The sequence below is a fragment of the Tasmannia lanceolata genome, unplaced genomic scaffold (genome assembly GCF_043159265.1).
Source record: "Tasmannia lanceolata isolate RefF3 unplaced genomic scaffold, GAP_Taslan_0.1 ptg000005l, whole genome shotgun sequence".
NCBI lineage: Eukaryota > Viridiplantae > Streptophyta > Magnoliopsida > Canellales > Winteraceae > Tasmannia > Tasmannia lanceolata.
In genome coordinates, this window is record NW_027518682.1 from 164,016 (window position 1) to 186,096 (window position 22,081).

General features: G+C 43.2%; 1 protein-coding gene across 3 annotated transcripts in view; it reads left to right on the forward strand.

Moving 5' to 3' along the window:
• Positions 1–256: 256 nt before the first annotated feature.
• LOC143876964 (transglutaminase family protein) overlaps positions 257–22,081 on the forward strand; it is a 63,538-nt gene continuing 41,713 nt past the window's right edge. For 2 of the 3 annotated variants that reach the window (XR_013250497.1, XM_077378641.1), the window contains exons 1-7: positions 264–721; positions 816–915; positions 1,020–1,097; positions 13,779–14,145; positions 14,353–14,465; positions 15,026–15,190; positions 15,284–15,423. Coding sequence is in view for 2 of the 3 variants with exons in the window: in XM_077378641.1 (XP_077234756.1) it covers positions 621–721; positions 816–915; positions 1,020–1,097; positions 13,779–14,145; positions 14,353–14,465; positions 15,026–15,190; positions 15,284–15,423 (1,064 nt within the window). In the remaining variant the exon portion in view is untranslated. Of the gene's footprint in view, positions 722–815; positions 916–1,019; positions 1,098–13,778; positions 14,146–14,352; positions 14,466–15,025; positions 15,191–15,283; positions 15,424–22,081 lie in introns of all 3 variants that reach the window. The other variant, XM_077378640.1, reaches the window with a different exon arrangement.

Sequence of the window (22,081 nt, forward strand, 5' to 3'; positions counted from 1 at the left end):
AAATTCAATCCTTGCCGACTTCCACACTGGTCGATGCGTGTGGTGTGGTCCATTCATCTAGTGAGGCAACCACGGTCCGTGCACTTCAATCTAAGATTGAGGCCCTACAGATAAATCAACGCTTCAGAAGAAGCCTAAACGATGCCCAGTGAGTAGATCAAGGGTCTAAGATCGTCCGATCGAGATTGGGCCTTTGAGCAATTTTCATTATGATATTATTACAGATAAGAGAGAGATAAGCTTAAGAATGATGATATAAATATAATAACCCTCCACGGCACTCCTCATTCGTTCTCCACCACGGTGCTGTTTGTATAATGTTCCTCAAACCCACATCATCATCATCATCATCATCTCTTGTCTCTCTCTTCTGTTAGGTCGGAACTCGAAAGAGAGGCAAAGGACTTTATTCCTCCTGGTGATGCCTATAGGCCGCGGCTTCGAAACGGGGGCGGAGAGGCTGTCTGTATTGTCTGTGAGTGTGAGGGCGGCCATGGATGATAGCGTTAGCATTGACGTCGTCGTCCCTCTACTATCAACAACAGAAACCCTCATATATCCTTCTCCTCCTGCGCCCAACTCCATGGCTCACATGATGAAAGCCTTTGTCGACGAAGAGGATGCATGATCATCCCTTTCTCCTCAGATTATCGTCTGGATCCTTTTATATCCCGATGAGCAGCATTCGCATGGGCGATTGCCCTCTCACTCTCAAACTCAGGTAACCACCAATTCTCTCTCTCTCTTTCTCTCCGATTGATGTTGTGCATTGTTGTCCTACCCATGACCCACTCTTTCTTCTTAATTACCATCAGGTTTGGTCATCGTCAGACGCACAGGAGGAGCCTTCCCCCGCTGCCTGTCTCTACTCTAAGCAGTCAGACGAGCAAGTGCCGTTCCGATTTTGATCTGGAGGTCTATCTTTATCTATTTTTAATCTTTCTTACATTTCTCCTCTTGTATCTCTGATTCTGATGACGCTCTTTATTAATTTGGTTTCCCACAAACAATTGCTGCAGGTCCTGAAATTTGCCAGACACAAGTTTACCCAGGAAATATCCTTCCGGTCCAAGGACAGAGACATTTCTCTTGCCAAGGTACTTTACACTTTCCAGGTTTATACCAAATCCCATTTCTCCACTCCTGCTGCTGCTGCTGCTGCTGCTGCTGTTTTTGCTTTGCTTATTCTTCCCCTCTTTTCTTTTATAAAGCTGCAAATATAAACTATCTTCTATGTATGTCTGCGTGTCTGCACATATTTACACACACATGTAATTTGAATAGATTTACAAGGCCAGATAATGCTTGGTTGTGTGTGAATTTCAATTAGAAACATCAGATGTCATGTACACGTGGGGAGCTCTATTTTTTACCCTTCCTTTTCTTTTGGTTGGTAAGCTGAGATCAAACCTGCGACCTCAACGTCAAGAAACAAAGCCCCAACCATTGAGCTACAGGCACAACCCCTTTTACTCCTTGTTTGGTTCACAATTTACCTTTCTTCTAAGCTACGGACTATTGGTGGATCTCCCTCAACAGACACAAGGTGTTGTGCTCAACTGCTCTGTCTAATGTCTATGTACCACATAGCCCTCCTCAGTATGCGGAGAAAATTGTTTGTGATTTCTAATCCTTGCAAAGGAGAGAAATTTTGGAACTCGTAAAACACCATATAACTGTGTGTTTTTTCTTGGAGGACAGATGCAAACACGCTAATAAGTCGACATCTTCAAAATCAAAAGATGTCTCATTTTTCATCTCTGAGAATTTTTTTCGTTAGAATTTTCATCTCTTAGAATTCTCTTATAATCATGACCCACTTGTTGCAAACTTAGGTTGCAGCCTGTGGTGCCTTTTTTTTTTTTTTTCTGGAAGTGATAAAACAATTTATTAAAAGTGACAAATGAAACACAATCTGTGACTCAATCTTTGACTCAACCATCAGAAGGCTTGTTGATTTCCTTTACCACATGATGAATCTATTTTAGAACATAAGCCTGATTTCCTCAATAGGGTCAGCGGGGCTCCAAGGGCAGTCAACTTTTGGAGATTCATCTAATGACACCCCATAAATCCCCTCTGCAACCAACGGACCAACCATAATTGGGTGACACAATATCAAACCATGAAGACTATCCAAAAACTCAATTTCCATAGAGTCCATTACTCTAATAGAACCAACAAGTCCAATCTAGTACCCTCCTCATGATCCCTAAGGATGCCCGCAACACCCGTAGGACTTGGATTATCAAAGAAAGAGCCGTTGAAGTTCAGCTTTTGGGAGTCGGACATAAGGGGAAGCCATCTGGAAGAAGTATTCACAATGGGTGTATGGCTAGGCATATTTCCTTTCAACCCTTGCAAAGGCCTTCACTAGAGAAACTGTGGAATTCGCTCGTAGCTTTTGCGTAAGAGCTGATATAACTATTAATCCTTTCTTTGACTGAAAAAATGCCTTGTTTGGAAGCGAAAGGGAAAAAATAAGCTGGTTCACTAGTTATTCCAAAGTGCAACACACAATACAACAATTAGGAATTTCCTACTTGTGATGACTATGGGATGGGGACGAGGATCTTATTCAAACTTGTAGTACACCCAAAACAAGTCTGAGAGGACTTGAGATGCATCCTAACTATACATGGGTGCAAGTGCAACAAACTTACTTTCCATTGTTAGAGACCTACATAAAGTCCTGCTTAAGTCCCATCAACACCCCTCGCCCACACCGTAATATCCTTACCAAACTGTTTTTTTGAAATTGTAATAGAATTATTGAAAAAACGAGAACCTAGATGGTCCTCGAGAGAACATGAAACACTAACACATACAATGATGAATTACAGAAATATCCTTACCAAATCTACAAATATACACCACAACAAGGAGACACAACAAATAGAACAGAGAATTATCTCCTCATCGTTTAGGTTTTATGAAAAGACAGGACACCAAATGTTGGGGATAAAAATCGAGCACCAATCACAAAGCGCCACCTAGCTCCCGAGCCCACCAAGGTCTTGAGGCCTTGTGGCGAGACACATCATCCCACCTGGCTCCTGAGCCCACCAGGGTCTTGAGGCCACGTGGCGGGACATGTCATCCCACATGGCTCTTGAGCCCACTAGGGTGTTGAGGCCACTTGGCGAGACATGTCATCCCCTGCTATGATAACTCTCCAGGCCAGCCCCGCAGTCTTCTTCAACACGACACCACTAGCAGGCCACGCGCCACCCCACTGGCCAATCAAGAGCCACTGGCCAACCTCGGAAAGAGGCACAATAGTGCCCATCATGGCCATCTTTACAAAGGTCCCGTCTATGGTTAAGGCTGCCTTGGAAAGGCCGAGCAGAGCGACGACACCAGCAAAGGCACCAATGCCCTCCATTGCCGAGAATACATGACAAACTCACAAACCAAGATAACTTCATCTATAAAAGGGAACCCACACCTAGCAGCCAAAGGTGAGGGAGAAAAGAAGAAAAGAGAGGTAAAAATCCAAGGTACGTTTAAGCTCTTGTCTGAAGCTTAGTTCTACTTGTTACCTCTAGTGCTGACTTGAGTGTCGAAGGGTTCCCCTGAAGTTCACAAAATCTGGGTGGCCTCAAGCCTTTGCCTTTGATTGTAGGTCTCACTTCCAGGACCATCTTGCATAGACCTGGCAAACGGGTGGGTCGGGCCGGGTCAACCCGCGGGTGCGGGTCCACGGGTCGGGTGAGGAAATGACCCGCATTTTTGCGGGTCAGAATTTAGGTGACCCGAGCGGCCCGCGGGCGGGCCGGGTCAACCCGCGGGCGGGCCGGGTCAACCCGCGGGTCACCTGCAAATATGGGGATTGTAATAATTATCCTGATTTGACCGCATCTGTTTTTCCGGTAATTGTCATAACCTTCTATATTTTATTGGTATTTTTTTCGTAATTTTACAACTTTATAACCATTTCTAGGTAATTTTTCATTTACTACTTTATAACTTTAGCTATTTTACTTTGTTTGTGTAATGATTACTTTTTTTTGTTTGCTAGCAACATTTGCCATGTGCGCATCTTTGCACCCTGATGGCGCCACATGCCGAGAAGTTGCCATAGGAGAAGTTTGGTAGCAAATTGTTATAAAATAAAAAACAGAAGGAAATGTTATCAACACTACTGTTTTCTTATGAGCGCACTCTCACTTTATTAAAAGTATGGTATGGCCCACACCATAGGATGATCCAAACCGTCCATTAGATGGGCCATAGCCTAAATAGGTTATGCTCCAAAAATCATTTCCATAGGATGATCCTAACCCTCCAATCTGAATGTTAGAGGGTTGATCCTAACCCTCTATAGATCGGAGGATCGGAGGGTTAGAATCAACCAATGGAAATAATTTTGGGGCATAACCTATTTAGGCTATGGCCCATCTAATGGACGGTTTGGATAATCCTATGGTGCGGGCCATACCATACTTTTTATAAAGTCCCTCGTAAAAAACAGTAGTGTTGATAACATTCTAAAAAAAAATAAAAAATACGGTAAAAATGTGGGTGCCCGCGGGTTGACCCGACCCGACCCGTGTTTTTGCGGGTTGGCTCGGGTCACCCGCAGGTTAGATTTTGACGGGTCACTAAAACTTAGACCCGTGCCCGCAAATTTGCGGGTGGGTCGGGTCGACCCGCGGGCACGGGTCTCTTTTGCCAGGTCTAATCTTGCATCCCTTATGAACCTCAGAGCGCTTGGAGGAAGGACACATCAAGACACTCGATCAAATCTGGACCGCTATAGATTGACGCCCACCGTGGGGCCAGCTGATCCTCATTTGAAAGGAGCTAAGCCAAAGAAAGATGCACGCAGAGTGCGACGGCGGCACAAAATGTAACCGTGACCAGTGCTCCCCAGGAGCCGCCCTCATCTGCTTGACTGCCATTAGTAGATGTGCACTTGGTGCCACAACCACCGCCGTCTACCGTACCATTGCCAACCGCTCCCACGAGCGAATACAACCACTTCGTCACCCAAGTGGCGGACCTCGTCAGCCTTCTCCGCAGATACACGCAAGGGGTTGGGGCCACTCCTCTGGCACACCGGGGGCTCGGCGACCCGCCCATCCAGCAACAGAAGAATTGGCCATGCCACAATGGAGAAGTCCTATCAGCTCCTCAACCTCTTTATCCAGTCCGGTAGAAAAGGTTCACTTCACAAGATTGGACCTGGAGACTCTAGACTGCCAGTAGCATAATGGCCAGGTCTACCTAGAGAGGCGGCCCCCCATCCCTCACCGCCTTTGTCACGAAATACAGGAGATAATCGACGAAGAGCTGAGAGGAAGGACACCGTCCGAAGAAGCGTACCTGAAAGTTTTCGGCTTCCTTCTCTTGATTCCTACGACGAAACCACTGACCCGGTGGAACACTTTAGATCTTTTAAGACAGCCATGCTGCTGCACAGCACTACCGATGCAATACTGTGCTGAGCCTTTCCCACCACCTTCAGGAAGGCCACACACACCTGGTACTCCAAGCTTCGACCCAGCTCCATCAGCAGCTTTTGGCAACTCCGGCGATAGTTTGTGACCTGCTTCGCCAATTGCCGCCCCCGCCAGAAGGTGTCTGATGCCCTCTTGGCTATAAGACAACAAAGGGGTGAGACATTGAGACAAAATATTGCCCGCTTTAATGCTGAGGCGGCAGAAATCCAGGAGCTCGATGCGTCGATCGCCTCATAGCCATGAGAACAGGTATCACCAACACCGGACTGAAGTTTTCTCTCGCTAAAAAGCCTGCCACAACCTTCGACGACTTGATGGCTCTTGCAGAAAAGTACATAAACGTCGAGGATACAATGGCCACAGAAAAAAGAGTGGAGCTTAGCCGGTTTGGAGGCAAACGTCGAGAGCGAGAGGATCACAGACTTGGCTCAGGCCCAAACAATCTGCACTTACGGGATGACCTGTCGAGAGATTGTCACCCTAAATCACCACCAATGCCCCTCTGACCCAAGTTTTGATGGAAATTACGGACGAGCCATTTTTTCAATGGCCGAGGAAATTGAAGACTGATGGTACTTAGCGAGACATGAGCAGATGCTGCCGATTCCACCGAGACCACGGTCATGACACCGAGGAGTGTCGGAATTTGAAAGACGAGATCGAGACCTTGATTCGATGAGGGCATTTCGACAAATGCAACATTTGAAATTTCTATTCGATGTGACCCTAAGGACAGCCTATTGACATCAGGTTCTAGCCAGGATGATTCCTATATCTTTGGAACGAATCCGACACTCACTAGTTTGAGAGTAGGGCTTGAAATCCATGGTTTAGCTCTCATTGACCTTGACATCGGTCTGAATCCTGAGGAAATGAGGTGAACAACATACATCTTCGTATGATTTCATTAGAAATCATTTATTTCTCGACTGGGATTCAACCTTATGCTAACACTTATTATATCATGAAAGGCAGAATTCTCACTTGTATGAATTTGGTCTAGCTTACTGAAGTCTTAGTCCTCTCCCATCTTACACGATGGAAAGCCCCTTTGGACCTCCAATGGAAACGACCAAGAACTAATTGGCCCTTAATATATGTTTTATCTCAAGCAATGCGTGGTGATGTACTGAAGCTCTCAAGCGGCGGGGCCTATGCCGAGAGGGTTACATCGGGCAATCATTAAGATGCCTTGGGGAAACTAATACACCTAGCCGAGATGGATAGAGTAAAGACTCTCTCACGGAAAACAAGTACACGAAAGAATGACTAGTGCCCGATCAAAATGTCACGTATGGTATTGCTGAGCCAGCTCCCGGAAGAGCTAATTCGGATAGTGAGGCGAGCAGAGTGAGGGCGATCAGTAATATTGTGATAGTGAAGAAAGGGCTAATTCCGTGGGTGGGCTTGGTAAGATGGAAGCCTGCACTCACCTCTTGGACAACAAATAGCCTTAGAGAGAACCCATGAGGTCTGGGAGCATCCTCTCTAGCCCGACAAAGCCAAGATCAGAGGAACCATCGTGACCTGCCGACGACCGACCGCATCATCCGATAAGTTCTTAAGTTATCCTGTTGTAGTACTCTATTTCCCCTCTGTTGCTCTTATTTGTCTTTTGCTCTATTTTGTTCTTTTCAGATGAATAGAATATGTTGCGTTGTGCATCTTGTGTTCTTTGTTTTCTGTTATGTGACAGACCAACTCACCCGCCATTCCAGAAAAGACCTGGGCAGGATTAAGGGTGCAACTCGGGTCGGGTTCAACTTGAAAAATCATGAGTCGGGTTGGGTAGGGTTCGCGTTCAGGTTTGGGTTGAGGAAGTTGAACCCGAGTCGGGTTCTGGTTGACCCGACCCGCATCAAAACCTGACATTTAATTTTTTTTCACTAAATTTCTATTTTTTTTAGAACATAAAAACCTACAAGGGAAAGATATCACTATAACTGGGTCATCACGACCCAACCCGACTCAACCCAACTCGAATTGGAAAATCGGGTCGGGTTTGGGTTGCGTTTGGGTTGAGATATTAATTTTTCAGGTCGGGTTGGGTTAGTCTTCGTCGGGTTGAGATTTGGGTCGGGTTTGGGTTGACACTTTACAGTTTCGGGTTGGGTTCAAGTTGGCTTCAACTCGGCCCAACCCGACCCGAGTTGCACCCCTAGGCATGATGCCGGGCTAATGTCCCATGAGGCCTCGAGAAAAGACCTAGGCCAATCCCTAGGCTAAAGTCCCACGAGGCAAAAGACCTAAGCTAGTCCCTAGGCTAAAGTCCCACGGGGCATGAAGAAAAGCCATGGGCAGGACCTAGTGAAATCTAGTCTAGGGAAACCAAGAGGGGGTGAATTGGTTGGTGATTAAAAACTTTAGCTTTGACTAAAGGTTTTAATCTAATCCACTTGTTATCTTCCTTACAATGTTAACACAATGAGTAAAAGAAATAACATTAAAAAAACAACCACAAGAAGGAAATAAGCAAGGGAGAAATGAGAAGATTACACACCGATTTTTAAGTGGTTCGGCCCCTTCAAAACAAGGGTCCTACGTCCACTCTTCTCAAGGTTGTACTTGAGGGATTCCACTATGTGAAGCTCACACCACGCCCAGCTTCAAGGCTCCTTACAAATCTTCCAAGGGATTTAAGTACAGTGCCCTTTCCACTTTACAATGATTGAATGAAGAAGAAGGATTGCTTTGCCTCCCTTTGGGGCTTGAATGCACACTTAATGCTCACAATAACTCTCTCAAATGATTACAAGTAAAAGAACCTAGATCCAAACTCAAATGAACAAACACAAGTCAAGGCACAAGTTTGGAAGAGAGATTTTTAGCCTAAAATGATAGCAAGGTGTTAATGGAGGCTCTTGAGGGTTGGTAGATCATCAAAAGTCATTAATGTTCAAGGGAAATATGTATATATAGACCCAACACCTCAAACTAGCCGTTAGGGGCATTTTCGTAATAAGCTGGTCAAGACAAAGTCAAGCCGTTCGAGCCCCAACGGCTACTTTGCCAGACGGGGACGGTCGACCGAGGTGTGGCGGTCGCCCACCCTCATCGGACACCCTTTTAAATTTTGAAATTCAAAACCGCCGCGGTCGCCCTCCAAGGGCAATCTGTCTATTTTTATTTTCATCAAAATATGTTTCGCGGTCGACTGGACCCATTGCGGTCGCTCGCCAAGGGCTCTTTGTTCATTTTTTATTTTTCACAAAAACTTACTCGCGGTCGGCCGGACCAGTGGCGGTCGACCGCCAAGACCTTGCTGGATGGCTCCAATATTTTCAGGAGCCCATCCGCGGTTGACTGAGGTTGACTCGGTCGACCAGCCCTGTCTTGAAATTCTGAATTTGCCTGTTTAAAGCTTAGGGCTTTGGGCCATGGTCTTGTTCTACTTAGTCTATTATATTAGGGGGTTTTAGACTTGTGTTAAATGCCTTGACTTGAGTTCAATTAAAAGAGAAGGATTTACATACTGTCTAAATTTGAGCTCTTCTTTTACTCTTCTTGTCTTGTGGCCTCCAGAAGTCTTCCTTTGAATGCACATTTGCTTGGAATGCTTGAAACGGAACTCTTCCTTGGTTGCTCCTTCAAGAGATGATTGATCCATGTATGCTCGAGTCGTATTTGGCTTTAAGTAGTTTCTCCTCAAGCTTTGACCATGTATGATGATGTGTTAGCTTGGATTGACCTGTGAATAACCTGTCTATAGCACAACACTCAAAGGCAACTTATTAGTCCTTAATGTTTAATCAATTTAGGTTTGTTAATCATCAAAACAAGGGATTAATTGAGCCCTTGGGCTGGCTTACACTTAGGCTAAAGTTCCATGAGGCATGAAGAAAAGATAAGACCTAAGCAAGTCCTTAAGCTGAAGTCCCACGAGGCATTAAGGCTCAAGAGCCACTTGGGCAAAAGATCTATCATCCAATTAGGCTAAAGTCCCATGCGACAGAAGACCTAAGAAAGTCCTTGGGCTAAAGACCCACGAGGCATTAAGACCCAGGTTTCGCTTGGGCACAAAAAGACCTAAGCACGTCCTTAGGCTAAAGTCCCACGAGGCAGGAGACTTGAGCAAGTCCTTAGGCTAAAGACCCACGGGGCACATCAATCCTAAGCACTAAAGGCCAAGAGCCCGGAGGGCAAGAAGCTATCTCAAGCCTACGAGGCAAAAAAAAAAAAAAAAAAAAAAGAGAAGGAAGAAGGCATTTGAAGTACAAATATATATATATATATATATATATATATATATATATATATATATATATATATTTCATTAAGTGCTCAGGAAGTCTGTACAGCAAGAGCCTCAAAGGCTAATGTACAAAATCAGTAAGGAGCCAATTGTCAACAAAAGGAAACAAGAGCCGATCCAGCATCCTCTAAGGCTATCCCATAGGGCATGCGCACAAAGGTATCCAGTTGAAGGCATGCTGGGCGGTCATACATCAATTGGAATCAAGAGAATATGAGAGCTCGATGAAAAGCCCCCTTCTCGTTGATAAGCGGCCTAACCAATCGAGGAGCAAACAAACCAACATGGAAGGCTGAAACCGGCGAGTCATAGTTTAATCTAGTCCGCCCTTCCGCAAAAACTGAGAGAAGCTCCAACATCAGTGGCAGCCGAGAACGTCCCATAGAAGAGGGCGTCGTTGAAACAAAGATAAAAAGGAGTTAGAATCGAAGAGCAACAAGGCACTGTCACCCCACATACTGCTGAGGGGGCTCAAGTGCATCATATTATGCTTTTGGAAACTCAAGCCTCACCGATCTTATTCTATAAGCCACGAGTACACTCTCCGAGAACATGCCTCCCACTTCAAACCAAGGCTTCTCATACCGTTATAGATCTCTCTCTCTCGTCAGCAGTTAAGTCCAGGAGCCAATGAAGCTCCCTCACTTCTGGCTCTCCCCACTAAGTGTTGAAGCCCACAGCACCCAACTACCATCGGCAGCATGGAGCGAAGCAAAAAAGAACCTCTTCTCCTACCTAGAGAAAGGAGCCCAGACCCTACGTGAGAAACCTCCTCAGGGTCTCGGCTGAATGAAATACCGCCCTTGCTCGTTGCAGTCCCCCAAAAGAAAGCACTGTCGGAAGAGATCGGCAGTAATATGCCGTCTTAGACTCATCACTCGAACAAGAAAGGCAGTGATGCATTGCCAAGACCCCGACGTCAATTGAGCCAGGGCCAAATGATAATATCTCAGAATATCTGGAATAAATCTATGAAAAGGAAGTCGGAGGCCAGCATGAAAGAAGGCCTCATAGAGGCAAATCTCCATCACTCTTCCACCAGAAGCGGCTTCACCAGCCCTTGGCAGCCAAATAGCAACGCTTTCCGGAAATAAAAATTCCACCCTAATCCTAGCAAGGCCACCCTCTGTCAACCCAAACATTGCGGAGGGCATGCGACGACTCAAACCACGAGCAAAAAACAATGGGTGGACGTTAGTCACCCTGGCAAGTACCCCCGAGGTCCAAGCTACAACTATCCTCATAGCTTTCTATCGACATGAACAAGAAAGATGGAAGGAAGAAGGCTTCAAGAGACCAAGTGTGGTGCAAATCAGAGATTTCAAAATTCGGAAACAAAGAAGAAGAAGCAACATGGATTGCCTTTTATAGACAAGGCTCTTAGCAAAGGGACCCTTTGTATAACGAGCATAAGCAGAAAATGTAGCAACACCCTAGAGGATGCTGCCATGCTTCACATCAACCTTCCTCGAAACGGTAAAGGCAAGCATGACGCTTTGAGAAAGCGCAAAGCAATGAATGTATCTCCCAGGAACCGGCACAACAACTCGAGAAACGAAGTGGGTTTTCAATAATAACGACGCAACTGCATGACGCCACATTTAATTATCTCGGAAGTTCCATCGCACTCTCATAAGGATCAAAGCGGACCCCGAGATCTGACTTAAGGAGTTCGAGACCAGAGTACTTTTTTAGCCCGACTCAGCCCAGAAAAGTAGGGGGCTATATAGCGGGGATAAAAATCGAGAACCGATCACAAAGCGCCACCTGGCTCTTGAGCCCACTAGGGTCTTGAGGCTGCATGGCGAGATACGTCATCCCACCTGGCTCCTGAGCCCACCAGGGTCCTGAGGCCACATGGCGAGACACATCATCCCACCCGGCTTCTAAGCCCACCAGGGTTTTGAGGCCACTTGGCGAGACACATCATCCCCAACTATGATAATCCCTCCAGGCCAGCGCCGCAATCTTCTTCAGCGAGCCACGCACCATCCCACTGGCCAATCAAGAGCCAGCGGCCAACCTTGAATAGAGGCACAACAATGTCCATCATGGCCATCTCTAGAAAGGTCCTATCTATGGTCAGAGCCGCCCTAAAAAGGCTAAGTAGGTTTGCGGCACCAACAAAGAACCCAATGCCCTTCTTCACCGAGAACACACAACAGACTTACAAACCAAGGGAACTTCATCTATAAAAGGGAACCCGCACCTAGCAGGCAAAGGAGAGGGGAAAAAGGAGAATAGAGAGGTAAAAAGCCAAGGTACGCTTATGCTCTTATTTGAATCTTAGTTCCATCTGTTACCTCTAGAGCTGACTTGAGTGTCGAAGGGTTCCCTGGGGGGCCTTAGCCCCTTGTCTTTGAGCGGAAGTCTCATTTCCAGGACCACTTTGCAGCCCTTCTAAACCCCGGAGCGCTTGGAGGAAGGAGCCATCATGACACTCGATCAAATCTGGACCGCAACACCAAACAATCCTCTCATCCCTCGTATCGATGTTCTTCTCAAATGTGGCCCGCTTGGTTCTTGGAATCCCGAAGAGAGTTAGGATTTAGGGACAAAAACCTCAAGGGGACCATCATCATACCAATAGTCCTTCCAAAACCTCACCCTATCGCCAAAAACAACCTTGATTCTGATCTCACGATGAAGATTTAGAGATTCCATGAATTTTCCAAGCCCCATATCCCACCTGCCTAGACATGCAGAGTCCTCGACACCTCAAACTATATTTCTTCCTGAGGAGAGGGGTTGAGGAAGGGCTTCGGGTTGAGGGGAGGGAAGGGGTGTAGGGTTGAGTGGAGGTGAGGAGGGCATCGGGTTGAGGGAAGGGGAGGGGAATGAGGATGGGCGTCGGGTTGGAGGTGGGGGCTGAGGGAGGGAAGGTGACAGTTAGGGTTAGGGTTAGGAAGGGAAGGTGGAGGGTGAGAGAGAAAGGAGAAACTAAAGGGTTGGTTTCAATGGTAGTCCCTAGGGCACCAAAAAACCTAAGGGCTCTGATACCATGTTGAGAGAGAAGAGAGGAGAAGAGAATGAGAAGAATATGTGAATTGGAGAGAAGTCTCCTCCTCACTAGCGTGTCTGTGTGCTTATATGAGAAAGAAGAATACAATGACCAAAATACACTTAAGCACATATACACCTTCTAACAAGCTTAATAGTTAATACCAAGAATCTGCATGCATTAACTTTCGTAATTTTGTTTTTCATGTTGTTTGTTTTATGCTGACATAAAACAAACAATAGTTTCTGGGTAAATGTTGTTTGTACCTTGTCCAGATTAGAAAACCTGTTATTACTGGTTGCACACAATAACCATTTACTTTTTTATTTGCAAAATGTTGCAGGCTTTGCTATTTGTTGCAGCTGAAGGAGATTCCATGAATTTTCCAAGCCCCGTATCCCACCTGCCTAGACATGCAGAGTCCTCGACACCTCAAACCATATTTCTTCCTGAGGAGAGGGGTTGAGGAAGGGCTTCGGGTTGAGGGGAGGGAAGGGGCGTAGGGTTGAGTGGAGGTGAGGAGGGTGTCGGGTTGAGGGAAGCAGAGGGGAATGAGGATGGGCGTCGGGTTGGAGGTGTGGGCTGAGGGAGGGAAGGTGGAGGGTGAGAGAGAAAGGAGAAACCAAAGGGTAGGTTTCAATGGTAGTCCCTAGGGCACCAAAAACCCAAGGGCTTTAATACCATGTTGAGAGAGAAGAGAGGAGAAGAGAATGAGAAGAATGTGTGTGTGTGTGGGTGTGTGGGTGTGTGTGTGTGTGTGTGAATACAATGACCAAAATACACTTAAGCACATATACACCTTCTAACAAGTGTGTGTGAATACAATGACCAAAATACACTTAAGCACATATACACCTTCTAACAAGCTTAATAGTTAATACCAAGAATCTGCATGCATTAACTTTTGTAATTTTGTTTTTCATGTTGTTTGTTTTATGCTGACATAAAACAAACAATAGTTTCTGGGTAAATGTTGTTTGTACCTTGTCTAGATTAGAAAACTTGTTATTACTGGTTGCACACAATAACCATTTACTTTTTCATTTGCAAAATGTTGCAGGCTTTGCTATTTGTTGCAGCTGAAGATGAAGCCTTCATGGATTTCAATCGAGATTTGGATGCTCGTTCATTTCTAAATGAAAGGAGAGATGGTCCATTTTCATCTGAGGATCATTTTGAATGGGACTGCCTGGAAGCTATTCCTTTGGCTGGCAGGAGCCTATCTGCTTGGTTAAATCAATTGGATATGATTGCACAAGAGGTGGAAGCAGAGTTAGTTTCAAGATATATAGGTTGCCATATAGTAGAAGTTTTGGAGGCAGTGAATGTAGTTCTTTTTGAATCAAGAGGATTCAAAAGATTTTCTGTATTGGTAGATTCAAAGTTTTCGTACTTGCACACTGCACTGAGCTCTAGATGTGGCACTGGTAAGCTTTACCTCTTCTTTCTCCCTCTCTGTGTGTGTGCGTGCGTGCGTGTGTGTGTGTGCGTGTGTGTGCGCCACCTTTTTTCTTATCTTTACTGTTCATATTGTCCCAATAGTTGGGAGCTTGTGAAATTTGTTAGTACTTTATTTCTTTGATAGGCCACTGAGGCCATTTGAGTCTCTGGAAAACTGACTGTCCCGTTGACAGGAATTATACTCAGTATCATTTATATTGAAGTTTGTCGAAGACTTGGTATTACCATTGTGGGATCTCGAGTTGGGGAAGAGTTTTTGATTTGGCCCCAAATGAGGAACCCAGAGGTATGCTGATCTTGTGGACTTACGTGCATTCTTGCCTTCGTATGTCTACATATTGACGGGCAAGAATGAGATGCATTTTATCATATGCTTTTTATTATTATTTTCTTTTATATGCATGAAGATGGTTGCAAGCTCAGATCTTCTTCAATTCCAATGCTTTATATTGCATTAATTTTGACAACTTCCTATTTCACAAGACATCTAGAGGTTGGATTTCAGGTTTTCTTGTTTTTTTGTGGTCACTATCAATAAAAAAGTTAGGCGTGGTCTGCGGCTATAAACTTTTGAGTAATGCATTTTCATATTTATTTGTGGGCCATTGTTCCATGAGAAACCTTTTTGGAAGCTTTACTGAAAATCACTATTTTATGTGGCTAATTTTCAGTGGTGTGGTCCTCCATGGAATTTTATTGTGGTTAGTTACATTTGGTGATTTGTGCACTTGTCTCTTTAATCTAGAAGTTTTCTTTTAAAAGTCGTAGCATGAATCCATATGTTATGATCTAGGGTCCTATTTAAGTATCAACCATATAGATGCCAATAATGCCGTCTATTTTCAGGAGCTTTTCAATGCTTCAGCTGGACACAACTTGTTTGCTGTCATTAATGGAAGATGTGTGGAGGATCCTAAATCAAAGGCTTCTGATTTGAACAGCAAATCACTTCTAGGACTTGATATTGCAACTAACAGAGATATCGTTGGGATTGCTTTAGCTAATTTGGTTGTAAGTTTTGTCAAATTCTCTATCCTGTCTCCTTTTTCCTGATATTACTCTAATATTGCCCTTGGTGACACTTTTGACCCTTCCCATTTATAGAGGCTTCACTGGAAACGTGCTTCGAGGATGAATCATGGATTGATGTTGACTTCACCACTTAGACCTGTTCATGATGCAAATGGAAGATCTAGCAAAATTTATGGTTCAAAGGCTCCTTTGGTGCGGCCTCAAGATCTGAGGTATTCTCCTATGTTTTAGTGAATTTTACAGTTTTTTAAGTATTCTTCCCGGACTTACCACTTTGTGACGTGTCTATATATATATGAGCCCAAACAACCAAAAGCAATAAAAAAGGACCAACCTAATAATCTTATAAGTTTTGCATATGATGCCGGATACGAAGGAGCCCAAAGAGCCAAAAGCAATAAAAAAAGGACCAACCTAACAATCTTATAAGTTTGGCATAAGATGTCGTAGCCGTAAAGCCCGATCCCTACAATTTACCTCAAAATTTCCTAAGGAGTTGGCCTTAGCATTCCCTACACGCTTGAGCCTTACGATTAACATTGAAAGAGACCATATGAAAGATATTTAGGCTGTGTTTAGCAACCATGTGATTTTTTTCCTTGGAATGTTGATTTATTATGCGGTTAGGGAGTGGTAGGGACTAGGGGGAGCGTGGGGGGAGAGATTGGAGAGGGCATGAATGAGGAGAGGGTGAGAAGTGGCTAAAAAATAGGGAAAAAATAAATTGTATTTTGACTAGAAATTTTCACCTTATTTTCAGCCTTTTATTACCCTCTCCTCACTTTGTCCCTCTCAAATCTCTCCCTTGTGCTGTCCCTCACCATTGGATAAGCTAATACTGTATGGAAAAAAACCATGTTGCAAAACATGGCTTTAATGAAAGTGGGAAAATAAATGCATGTGCTTGCATGTAAGCTATAAACCCCCAACACTTCTCATTTAAGCCACATGAGTAGTCCTATATTGGACAACCAGATACAAAGTGGGTAGTCGGTATAGTTATCATTTTCATTTCGTTTCGTCCGGAATGGATGAAAATTTTCGTTCCAGACCAAAATCCGGAATGGAATGCCCATATATTCCATTTCGTCCTGGATTTCGGTCCATTTCGTATGAAATTCCGAAATTCGGACGAAACAGGTGAAATGCCCAATTTCGTCCGAATTTGTCAATTACTTTGTTTTTCTAATCTTCTTCTTGCCTCTTCTTAGTTTTCTCATATGTTCTTTCCTCTTCTTAGTATTTACATATAATTTAACATCATTTACTTAAGATTTACATGTAAATTAACGTCATTTACTTAAATAAGGGAATACCCTCCATTTGGATTTATTAAAAATAGTTTCAAGACCCAATTTTAAAAGGATAAAATGTCAACTTTCCAATTCTAGTACAAAATTCGAAAAAATCTGCCCGGGTCAAAATCTTAACTTCCAAACGATATGGTATTTTTCTAATTTTTTTTTGAATGATCCCCAATTTTATAAAAAGACCGAGATGGTCAAAGTACAAAAAGAGAGGGATACAATAGTAGATAAAACGACAATAGCATAGATAGATTATGGGGGGAGAGAATAAAAAAGGGCCAATGCTTCTTTCGACACGCCCAATTTAGCCTAGCCATCGGCCACCTCATTTGCCAATCGTCTAACATGTTTGAAGGATAGAGCCATAGAACTAGAGTGTTAAAGTATACAAGATAAATGACGCCTTTCTCCAACTGCTTAAGCTTTTGGAGTAACTGGTAGTTTAACATGGTATCAGAGCCAACGGTCCCTGGATCAAACCTCCCGGATAGCAAAAATCCACATGCGATGGTCGGCCCAAAGTGGGACCACATGTGCCACGTGTTTTCCAAGTGGGCCACATGTGCGGGGGAGTATTTAAGTATAAAAGATAAATTACGCCCTTCTCCATCATCTTAAAGCTTTTGGAGTAACTAGTAGTTTAACATAGAGCAATCTAGCACCTCATCAAAGTATTTATCAAACCTCCGTGGTTTTTTTTTTTTTTGAGATCTTTGGAGCCATTTGTTGACGCTTAGAGAGTCTCCTTCTACCACCACATTATCCACCCTCTTGGATGCAAGAAGTTTAATACCTTTGTGAGCAGCTCGAACTTGGCTTCCGAAGCATCTGCTATCCCAATGGACCCATGTTCGCATAAAATTATACCGCAAGCGTATGGGTCAATCGTAGCTACGGGTTGATCACAAGGAAGAGAGTAATTAAATTTTTAACTTAGGCAGAGTGTACCAAGTTACATGAAAACGAATCGCTAATTATCCATTCTAAAAGAAAATTTAAAATTTATTGAAGCAAATTTATTGAACCACTAAATTGATATACTAATTCAATCGCAAAACTAACATAACTAGAATTTGATTTGATAAAACACTTAAGAAACTACTTAGGATAGAATCCATCATAAAGTTGATGAATCAAATCGATGGTTTGTAAAATTATTAATTTGATCACACCCTTGACTTGAATTGAATTGAATGTATGATGAATCCGATCAATGGAAAATAAGATCAATAGATGTTATTTCCCATGAGTGATACATCACATACACCTTTCAATTTCAATGATTACACAAGACTTTATAAAAATATCATCAAAAATCATATATTCGAAAGAATAACAATGGCATATATGATTTGAAATTCAAATTTATAACCCTTGTATATTAATTAGTTTTTGAGATTTAATCTAATGCATTGGATTCCAAACTATCAATTTTATTCTCCTTTATGGCTTCATCTAAACCCTAAGAAATTAGGATTTAGCTACTCATGGAAAAATTTAAAGAAAAAGAGAAAATTAATAATGAAAACATTCAAAGAATATTGCAAATAATTAGAAGAAACTTCCCTGAATTTAAGGTGCATCCAAAATCTTATTCCAACTTCGTGATTGAATGGTCCAGTACAATTTTAATGAAGAAAAGCAATACAAAGATGATGACTCTTCCTTCTATATAAAAATATTGTCCATGTACACCAGAAGAAAGAAACGTCCCCCCTTGCTTTTTTTTGTTTTCTTTTTTTTGTGTGCGAGAGTGCCAGTTGAGAAGTCTCTTGAATTCGAGATTACTAAAACCAATAATAGAATGTGATAAGTCTGTTGCCCAAAAATCCCGTGTGAAACCCAAATCGATATCTTTTGCTTACTAAAAAAAATGTCGGTTGAGTCCCCTTTTTCCTCAACTGACCTGCTTGCCTCTAATATAGGAGAGAGAATTCCTCTTAAAGCAACCCTAATGTATAGCTTTTCTCCCTAAAAATCCTCTACAAATCCAACTGTTCCCAGAATCCCAAAACGTGAGATGCTTCTTATAGAGCATGAGAGGGGAGGAGAGTTATCCTCATGTGAGCCGGTTACCTTATGGAGAGAGAAATTCCATATGACCACAAATGGACCGTTGAGATCATCCTATCTAATTTGGCAGAAACAAATGGTCCGGCTCATTTAATCATGTCGGCCTCATTGTAGGCATCTCTTGGTGATATATTTGGCCCCTTTTATTCATTTAAAGTTTAGCAGTTTCAAAAAATGCTGTACGAGACACACCACAGGGTGATCCAAACCACTCAATTTGTGGACTTCAATATGATTCCTCTAGGCTGATCCGAACTGTCCATCTCGATGGGTAATTGCTTTCATGGGTTGTGCCCACTAAATCATTTCCAATTTGGTGATCTAAACCATTCATTAGATAAATGGTATGCCCAAAAATCGCTTTCATATGGACAATCTAGACCGTCCAAATGATGGGTTACAACATAAATGGGGATAAAGAAAGAGAGCTAAATCGATGGGAGGGGAGGGATAATAGGAGAGATAGCTATTTCGTTGAGAGAGAGAGAGAGAGAGAGGCAATTTGGGGTGATCCAAACCATTCAATTGTTGATCAAAAGGGGAGAGAGAGACGTTTTAGGGAGAGGAGAGAATCGGCTAAAAATTAGGGGAAGAAATAGGGAGTATGAGAGAGTGTGAGAATTGGTTGGGCATTCTTCCCTATTTTTTCTCTTGTTTGCACTATGGAATGACCAATTTGTCCACACTTTTTGAATGAATTGCAATTGTGCTATATATTTTTGCAAATGGCTAATTTACTCTTCCAATGTATTGCACACAAAACAACTATATTTGCCTTCTTCAATGCTTTGATCTCCAAGGAACGATCCAAACCATGCATTTGATGGTCCATCGTATATTTAATTGCACCACTAAACCATTTTTGTGGGCTGATCTGAACCATTCAATCAATGGGCTGCAGTGAAAATAGGATTGTGCCCTTCACATTAATTTCGCTTGATGATCTTGACCGTCCAAAGGTGTGATCATCCAAATCAGCCCTTGATCTCTCTCTTGGTCCTTAAATTTGTGAAAATTTCACAAGAGATAGGAGTGTGTTGATATCGATTTCGATCCAAAGCTTGCACTCTTCACATCGACCAATTGAATTGCCCATTTGATTTTCGGATGAGATCGCATCCTCACTTGATCTCCGGCCATTGGTTGGATCTCTTCCTTGATCAATTCAACCAAGAACTTTCCAAACTCTACTTTTCCTTGAATTTTCACCTCCTTAGCACATTTTCCGTGTAATTCTCAAAAATAACCTGAAACACCAAAAACAAGAAAAATACCTAAGTAGTATCGCACTAAATATAAAAATATGCATGATTAACTACCTAAGATTCACACATAAATGTGCTCATCAACCCATGAAGGCCCAAACAACATTCCCTTTTATCATTTATGAGCTACCCCTATTCCGGCTGGCCCCAAGTTTCCCAAGAGAGATCCATCGAAATTTAGTTTCAAGTAGCCTATAGGCGGAGGTTCCCATTTTTGTTCGACTTTTTTTTCTTTTCGCTGCTCATAAAAATTTCCTTCCATCCTTCCCACAAATCATACGCTGATACAAACGAGAAATTTGGAAGCGATTTCACCCATGATATAGTAAGAGCTATTACTTAAATGAAATGAAATGCGGGACTTCTCTTATGGCCTTTAAATAGTCTCGCATTTCTCTCCTTCCATAAGACCCAGATAGTAGCTAGAAAGGAGATATCCACCAAATTTTACCGTTTTTTCTTCCAAGGGACCACAAGCCAACATTGCAAAAGGTCCATAATTGTTATAGGGAAAACCTATTGTATTCCGAATCGAGTAACTTGTCTCACGCCTCCCTCGCCACTCTACAACATGGTTTTAAATTTCGACCGAAATCCGAAATTTCGGTCAACACCGAAACCGAAATCGCCAATACCCGAAACGGTACCAGATTTCGTCCGAAATCTACAGAAAACTACACAAATTTATAAAGAAACCCCGCCAAACCCAATGGTTGTGTTGAATTCAATGATTTGTTTCAGATTAATAGCAGGGTTTCTTCGTTTCAGATTAATAGCCGTAGTTTCCATCGGAGAAGAATGAGCATGTTTTTAACCGGTGGGATTCTCAAATGGTTGCAAACCCTTGTCGTCGTCACTCGTCAGGTTAATTTCAGGGATGATTGTTGGGTTCTTGACGGGCGGGCTCATCCTTTCTTGTGCGAATCATGTTGCTGCCGGCAACCTCGAGAACATGAACCTCAGCCTCGAGCATTTCTGCTGTCAAACCAAGCAATTCTAGAAGCCATTGAAAGGGAGAAGAAGGTTCATATCATTGATTTTAATTCAGCCAAGCCTAGATTGTGCTTCTTCAGGCCTTAAGTGGGTGGTCATAATTAAAATAAATGTGTGTGTGTGTGTGTGTGTGTGTGTGTGTGAGAGAGAGAGAGAGAGAGAGAGAGAGAGAGAGAGAGAGAGAGAGAGAGAGAGAGAGATGGTTAAAAGGTGAAACGTGGAGAAAGATGGTTAAAAGGTGAAACGTGGAGAGAGAGACTTGTTGTGTATGTTGGGATAAGATTGCTCAAACGTGAAACGTGGGCCAATGGGCGGCACCCGCGTGAATTCAACAGAGTTTCCGTGTATATCAATGCATGGTCTCAAATTTGTTAATATTTTCCCGAAATTTTGACCGAAATTACCGGAATTTCGTATTAAATAAAATATTCTTTTTTAATGGTGTATTGGATTTCGACCGAAATTTCGGTTTCGGTGAGGGCCGAAACACATACCGAAACCGAAATTTAAAACCATGCTCTACAGTGGAGTAGGAGATGGCTCGGTTGGTTCTTCTGTCTCTACACGGAAGGCACACTGATTAACAATAACCATTCCCCTCTTCCTCAAGAAGTCCAATGTCCGAATCCTTCCAAGACAAGCCACCCATCTGAAAACACCAACTCTTGGAGGGACTTGGAGTGTCCGTAATTTGGCGGTTTTTGCAGACACAGGGCATACAACTAGATGTAGATAGAAAGATTTAACAGTGAAGTCTCATGATGAATTCCAGTTCTAAGCCCTCTTGTCTTCCTCATCTTGCTTTACATATCCTTCTTCAAGAGTTTCTAGCAACCTGGCCATAGATGTGATCTCCCAGTCAAAGAGATTTCTCCTAAAGATTGGTTTCTAGACAACCTTGCCTCCACTCTTTTCTTATACTCCTTCACTACCCCATCTTTATTCAGGGCCATAGAGAACAACTGCGGAAACACCTCTTTAAGAGGCTAATTCTAGCACCACTTGTCTAACCAAAACCGATTTCTGTCCCCCCTCATACACCCTGAATTTTATGCTAGCCTCAAACATATGTCTGATTCCTATTATATCCCTCCATATTGTCCTACCCGGGTGCCTGAACCTGTCCTCTGACACCCAATGACTAGGAGAAGCCCGATATTTTGCCTCAATAACTTTCACCCGGAGGTGATTCTCCTCCATGCCAAACCTCCAAAGCCATTTCCCAAGAAGTG